Source organism: Hyaena hyaena, unplaced genomic scaffold (genome assembly GCF_003009895.1).
Source record: "Hyaena hyaena isolate Hyena2069 unplaced genomic scaffold, ASM300989v1 scaffold_400, whole genome shotgun sequence".
NCBI classification, from domain to species: Eukaryota; Metazoa; Chordata; class Mammalia; order Carnivora; family Hyaenidae; genus Hyaena; species Hyaena hyaena.
This window is the reverse complement of record NW_024081031.1, coordinates 1,697,119-1,704,750: the sequence shown is the minus strand read 5'-3', so window position 1 is coordinate 1,704,750 and position 7,632 is coordinate 1,697,119. Positions and strand designations below refer to the sequence as shown.

Below are 7,632 nucleotides of genomic sequence, written 5' to 3'. Positions count from 1 at the left end.
AAGGCTTCCTGGATTCTGGTCAGGCCATACATTAATCTCCATGAGGCCTGGAACACAGAGCCCCAAAGGGGTCATTGCATGGACATGAACAAGATGGAGGGCCAAGGATGGAGTCAGTGTTGTCAGCACTCCTACAGCACATTTCTGAGAAAACCAGCATGAATAGAAGAAAGTTCTTCTGAGAGGAAATTGTAAAGAGCCATCATTAAAAATGCTTCCAATTGACAGTTATAGAGCTCCGAATCTCCTAGTTAAATTAAAAGGTGGCAAGGCTCATTGGCCAAGAATCCTTTTAAAACAGAATCTACTCAGGGCTAGCATTAATATTCTACTGAATTAATTTTTACTCTATGTAATGTTTATATAGTTAAAGTCATCTTATAGATTCTATTTTTGCAAACACTATATCATAAATTCTCTACCAAATGATTTTGAGCATATTTTTCTCAAAACATAAAAGGAGATTCAATTTTTAAAACTTGTACAAAACAGAAAATCAAGGCTATAAACTGTATAAAATATTGAATATGGTAATTATAAAGGGAATTGCAGTATATCAGTGTTGTCTAGATTATTTAGAAAATAGTTGATACTGGATTTAGAATTTGATCTTGACCTACAGAGTTATGTATGATACAGTTTTGTTCCATAGTGAAAACTTATTGAATAGTCTAAGCCAACACAGTAGCATGAGGAAAATTATGAAGCAGAAATGAAGCTATATTGTAGAAGGACACAGAATGGACTTGGGAGGCTAGCCAATTCCAATTATACTGAAGTTGCATAGAATTAGTGGAGCCAGAGCAAGATATCCTTGACAGCCAGTTGTTTATGAAGAAGTGAAAGATCCTTGTTGCTAAGCAGTTGAATTTAGAACTTAGTCACTAGGAGATAAAAGGAGGAGGGCTTTGTCTCCCTTTGTTATGTGAGGTCAACCACCAATCTTTGTTCATTGATAAGAGGGGTACAAACCATCAAGAAAAAAAATACCATGGAAATAGCTGTTTCTCCTGTTGGTAAGTTATCTGTTAAGTTTGGTTTTCTGAATTAGTTGGGAGCCGGAGTAGGACTATGAATAATGTGAAGTTCCTTAATTTTTGTTTTGCTTCTCTTTTTAAAGATGGAAGAAACTTGAGCATGAGTGGGGAGTAAGGTGCTGCAGTAGGGTGATCAGCTATTCCAGTTTTCCTCGGACTGAGGGCATGGCTGGGATACGGGGCTTTTACTTTTAAAATGGGGACAGTCCTGGGTGAACTAGAATGAGTTGGTTACCCTAACTGCCAGTAAAGAACAGATGAAATAGAATTGAAAGTAGAGAATATTAACAGAATCAGTCCACATGTAGGTAAGGGATGTGATATGAAACAGAAGATGAGGGGCTGCTGCCTGAATTTGGGGAAGGATCACTTTTCCACTGAGACTGGGATATGGAGTGGGATAAATGGAGGTAGAAATGCGTGTGGGTTCGTATAGGTATGCAACAGTGAAAATCGTAGAAAGCATTTTGTCTTTAGATTTGGCATCACTATAGATATATTTTTTAAATTGTGTTGAATAAGAAATCCATTTAATATTGTGATTCAGTGGCCACATATACACAAACACCCCCAAAATTTTGGTACCATCTGTATGAGTTGCTAAGGGACTTCTAGGAATGTCCTCTAATATTTTTATTTAATTTTCTTTAAAAAAATTGCAGGTCATGAACCATTAAATTGGTTTCATGACTCTAATTCAGGCATTGGTGACAGAGAGATGGGAAAATAGTGCATTCAAGCATGATGCAGTAAGAGTGGAGATGCACAGGTAGAGAGCTCTTTAGGAATTTGACATAGCTGTAGGGAAAGAAAGAGTTGATAAAACATATGGAGGACAGCTGTTGTCTACTTTGATATTCCAATAACATTAGAAAAATAAAGATTTTAAATGACACTACTTAACAGTGTTAATGGAGGGTGATGTTCCTTTAGGAGTTTGGGTAGCTGAGGCCCTAAGAATAATATAATGAGGACAATGAATATGGCTCAAAGATTCTTTTGAGAATTTCCTTTCGTTCCTTGGTCTCAAGATGAGTTCTGCGAATGATAGGACATGGTTTATAGAGTCTAGCAGCCTTCTCTACAACACTCTATTGGCCCTTCTCACTTCCCATCCTTCCATCCACAATGATTCCCACTGCATAATAAACAACAAACATACAAAGAAATCTACGGAGAACAAATCTAGAAGTCAAGATTTCACCCAGTCTTCAGCCTTAGAAGTTTTCATATAGTTGAATTTGTCTATGAACTTTGCTGTTCCCTGGTGGGCTACTGGCACCTTGGAATAAAGTGTTTATCCACTGCTCACATGGGTCCAAACTCTCCAGGCAGGTTAACACTAAGGATATTGTTCAGATCAATACATCCTCCTATCTACCAGCATCCATATAGCAAATCTAGAATAAATAAGAAACTAAAATAATGTATATTAAAAAGGAAAAGATGACGTCGACCTGGTTAACTATTTAACTCTGTGATTAAAAGGCAATCAAAATGAATTTTTAGCTGACACTACACATAAATGAGGAAACTCAGAATATTAGGGATGTGTAAATGTAATGTCCTGGAAAATGAAGAAAAGAGCAGTAAGGCAAAGGAGGGTGTGAAATATCAGCTGCTGACTTCTTATCTGTGTTTCTTAGGATGGAGAACCTGGACAAACTATTCCAGTTCCAACTGTGCATTACCTTTTTTAAGATCTTCACACATATTGTTTTAAGAGTATCCCCCCCCCCCCGCAGTAGTGTATGCTAGTTTTGATAAAGAAGTGGAAAAAGCATGTGACAGAGTTAATCCAAGTTTGGTTTTGTTTGTTTGAAAAAATTCAGCTTCACAATTTGTTATTGGTAACAAAATAATTACATAAATTATTGAATTTCAGAAAAACTATCAAGTTTTTTACATATGAGTTGTAATATTTCAGGGCATTTCAAATTTTCCTGTGTAGTGGCTCATTTTGATCACTCTTATATTGATGAGTGTTCTCATTGCATAAAATCTCCCGGGGGTTTATGGAGGTCTATATACAAAGAGACCCTAAGTCATAACCTTTACTCGCCTTAAATTAATCTGGTTCAGATCATATTATAATGGTCTGATTGTGTGGCTGTTTTTCCACAAACTCAGTGCTTCTTAGCCTAATTTTTGTCATTCAGTTGAGACTATGATGAAGCCTACAGACACTCTCCTCAGCAAAAGGACACAAAACATTTAAAATATTAAATACAACATTATGGGCCCCTTAAAGTTCATTCTTGTGTCTGCCACAAATTTCTGCCTTAAATTGATAATTTAGTTAATGCTCTCTATTTTTATTTTAGTGCTCTAGTATCTAGGACAATGTCTGTACTTCATATACTCCAAAGACATAAATAGTTGTTTAATGCACAAGGAAAGAAATGGATGAGTGTTGCTAGTCAGACTGCATGCCAGAGGCAGAAATTATCTGCTGTCAAAAGCTGTTGGTAAATATATTGAAGCAAACATGAGCAATCTTCCTGGACAACCCTAAAATTCCAGGCACTCTGATGATGTCGCCTCAAGAAAAGAGTTCCTTTTCCCAAGCCTTTGAACTTTATAGATTCTCATTTTCTCTTTATAAGGAATTTTCCTTTGTCTTTGACATTTTTCTACAGATACCGATGTTGTTCTCCCCATGCCTTTAGAGGATGTCAGCTTTTTAGGAATTTTTTACTTTTCGGAAAATAATAATCAAATACGAATACATTTTAAATAGCATTCATCCATAACCCAAGTACTTCGCCACTCCTCTCCCCTCTTTTCATTTTTCATTGCATAAAGAACTATAGGCGTGTCTGGGTGGCTCAGTCAGTTGAGCATCTGATTCTTTTTTCGGCTCAGGTCATGATCTCAGGGGGGTGAGACTGAGACCTGCGTCAGGCTCCACACTGGCCATGGAGCCTGCTTAAGATTTTCTCTCTTTCCCCACCCCCCCCCGCCCTTCTCCCCAACTTGCACATGCTCTCTCTCAAATTAAAAAAAAAAAAAAAAGAACTATACTACGCATTATAGGAGGTGCTAAAATGAGTTAAAATCATAAATTCTGCACTCAGCGATCTTGCAGTCCACAGAGCTGTGAATGAAGGCAAATACAGTGAGGAGACAAGTAAATAACTTGCAATGAAGAAAGATTAAAGCAAATCATAAGATCAATGCAAACTGACATCAGAACTGTGATTATTTGTGATCTCTCCAGTTTTGACAGTCAATAGGGGACAGTATCAGTAGTTATGCAGAGGTAACAGGCATAGACCAACAGGGTCTTGGACAAACTGAGATACAGAGTCACCCTATTCTTAAGTCTCTTTAGTTTGGCTTTAACTTGTCATTATGGAGATTTTCATACCACCTACACGGATTGAGATGATTGTATGAAAACCCAAGTACCTATCATCGAACTTTAACAATTATCAACATATGGCCAATACTGACTGTCTTATTTATACCCCTTTAAATTCCCCCCCCCCCCATTTATTGAAAGCAACTCCAAAGCATTTTCTTAATTCATTAATCACTTTCTTGTCATTCAATTCTTTCTCTCCCATTTTCATTACCCAATCCCCCCACCTCCCTACCCTTTTATTTTCACTTTTAGCACCACAGCAGATGTCCAACTCTGCCAGGACACAGATCCTTAAAAGTCAGCTCTACACAATGACCAATTAGGAGGAACCAGACCAGCAGTGCCTCACACTCTTTTTCCCTGGACAGATGCCTTTATAATGGCAGCTTCATAATGGTGGCTGGTGAGTCTGAGGTGGCCATGAGAGTTGTTCTCCTGCTGTTCTGGTTTGGAATGTCTTTGTTCCCTTCCAGCTTCTCCCAGGCTGGGCCCTCCCAACAGCTCGGCTCACCGGAAGTGGTAGTCCCTTTGAAGGTGACTGGCAAGGGCAGAAGTGCAAACAGTCCAGGCTGGCTCTCCTACAGCCTGCGGTTTGGGGGCCGGAGACATGTTGTCCACATGAAGATCAAGAAGCTCTTGGTTTCTAAATACTTCCTGATGTTCACCTACACAGACCAGCAGGCCCTCAGCCAGGATCAGCCTTTTGTTCCTGATGACTGCTACTATCATGGTTACGTGGAAGGAGTCCCCGCGTCCCTGGTTGCCCTCAGTACCTGTTCTGGAGGTTTTCGAGGAATGCTGCAGATAAATGACCTTGCTTATGAAATTGAGCCCATCAGGCATTCTACCACATTTGAACACTTGGTTTATGAGATAAACACTAATGAGACACAAATCCCACCTATGAGATGTGGCTTAACAAAGAAGGAAATTGCACTCCAACAGTTGAGATTTGAAGAAGCTAACAAATCAACTCTGAAACAAAATTCTAATGATAAATGGTGGACCCACTCATGGTTTCTGGAGCTGATTGTGGTGGTAGAGCATAATTTCTTAATTTATTCTCAAAGCAACTTCTCAAAGGTACAGGAGGATGTGTTTCTTGTTGTCAACATAGTAGATTCCATTTATCAGCAGTTGGGTACTTATGTGATTTTGACTGGGATTGAGATTTGGAATCAAAGAAATATTTTCCCAGTGATAAGCATAGAACAGGTTCTGAAGGATTTCTCTCTTTGGAAACAAATCAGTCTTTCCCAGATTCAGTATGATGTTGCACATTTTTTCATAAAAAATTCACTTATAAATGTACTTGGTATAGCCTATGTTGCAGGAATATGTCAACCTCCTATTGACTGTGGTGTTAATAATTTCCAAGGAGACTCCTGGCCTCTTTTTGCCCTCACTGTCGCCCATGAATTAGGACACACTTTGGGTATGCAGCATGATGAAGAATTCTGTTTGTGTGAGCAAAGTGGTTGCATCATGAATGCTACCAGAGTTCCAGCAAGGAAATTCACCAATTGTAGCTACACAGATTTTACAAAGACCACTTTAAACCAGGGATCATGTCTACACAATATTCCACATCCAGGGCAAGTCTTTATGCTGAAGCGCTGTGGGAATGGTGTGGTTGAAGGAGAAGAGGAATGTGACTGTGGATCTATAAAGCAGTGTGAACAAGATCCCTGTTGTCTGTTGAGCTGCACTCTGAGGCCTGGGGCTGCTTGTGCTTTTGGGCTTTGTTGCAAAGACTGTAAGTTCATGCCATCGGGGAAACTCTGTAGACATCAGGTTAATAAATGTGACCTTCCAGAGTGGTGCGATGGGACATCCCATCAGTGCCCTGAAGATGCATATGTGCAGGATGGGGTTCCCTGTGGTGACAATGCCTACTGCTATGGAGGGAGATGTAACAACCATGAAGAACAATGCAGGGAGATTTTTGGTGAAGGTGCAAAGGGTGCATCTCAGAGTTGCTACAAAGAAATCAACACCCTGGGAAACCGTTTTGGCCACTGTGGTATAAATGGCACAACATACCTAAAATGTAATACCTCAGATATCTTCTGTGGCAGAGTTCAGTGTGAGAATGTGAGGGTTATTCCCCACCTGAGAGATCATTCTAATTTGCAGCAAGCTCACATCAATGGTGTCATCTGCTGGAGTATTGACTATCATGTAGGAATGGACACACCTGATGTTGGTGAAGTAAAAGACGGCACCATGTGTGGTCCAGGAAAGATCTGCATTCACAAGAAGTGTGTCAGTCTGTCTCTCTTGTCACAAGGCTGCCTGGCTGAGACCTGCAACATGAAGGGGATCTGCAATAATAAGCGTCACTGCCACTGTGACTATGGGTGGTCCCCACCGTACTGCCTGGACAGAGGCTATGGAGGTAGTGTTGACAGTGGCCCAGCAGCTGCCAAAAAAGTTTCCTTGCTACTAGTTGTGAGTCTTACTTTGTCTGTTTTGTTTTTACTGTCAACTGCTGTACTTATGTACTTTAGAAAACACTTTGGTCCCAAGGAGACTAAGGCACAGTCTTCAGGTTAGGAAAATGCCTCTAATTTAATATCCTGTGCATTATTAAGTTTTAGTCTCTTGGTAGTGGAAATATTACTACATGCCTAAAACAAAATCACATTATTGACAATTTACAGAAAAATGCAGGGACCTTCCCTTTTGTCAGTATCAGAAATACCAAGAACATTGCCACTAAGCAAAGGCACTTCCTAATATCTTCCTATCTACTATTCATTGTTATAAGCAGCAAATAAAACTCCCATTTCCCACAAATTAGTCCTCTACGTATTTATTGAGCACAGGTATGATGCATGGGAAAGGCAGGAGACAGGCATCTGAGAACCCAGACTTCATTTACTTCCAAAGTAACTTTTCTTTTTTTTTTTTTTTTAATGTTTTATTTATTTCTAGGCGAGAGAGAGAGACAGCGTGAGCAGGGGAGGGTCAGAGAGAGAGGGAGTCACAGACTGAAACAGGCTCCAGGCTCTGAGCTGGCAGTCAGCACAGAGCCCGATGCGGGGCTCGAACCCACGAACTGTGAGATCATGACCTAAGCAAAAGTCGGACGCTTAACCGACTAAGCCACCCAGGCGCCCCCCAAAGTAACTTTTCAAAGGTGCAGAGTTCCCTGGTGGTCTAGTAGTTAGGATTTGGTGCTCTCAACGGTGCAGAGAATGTTATTTCTTGTTGACACAGTGGATT

General features: G+C 40.0%; 1 protein-coding gene across 1 annotated transcript; it reads left to right on the top strand.

Annotated features, from left to right (window-relative positions):
* Nucleotides 1-942: 942 nt before the first annotated feature.
* ADAM21 (ADAM metallopeptidase domain 21) lies at nt 943-7,203 on the top strand. The gene is made up of 2 exons (XM_039251838.1): nt 943-1,016; nt 4,657-7,203. The coding sequence occupies exon 2, from the start codon at nt 4,798-4,800 to the stop codon at nt 6,958-6,960; it is 2,163 nt and encodes a 720-aa protein (XP_039107769.1). The 5' UTR covers nt 943-1,016; nt 4,657-4,797; the 3' UTR covers nt 6,961-7,203.
* Nucleotides 7,204-7,632: the final 429 nt, after the last annotated feature.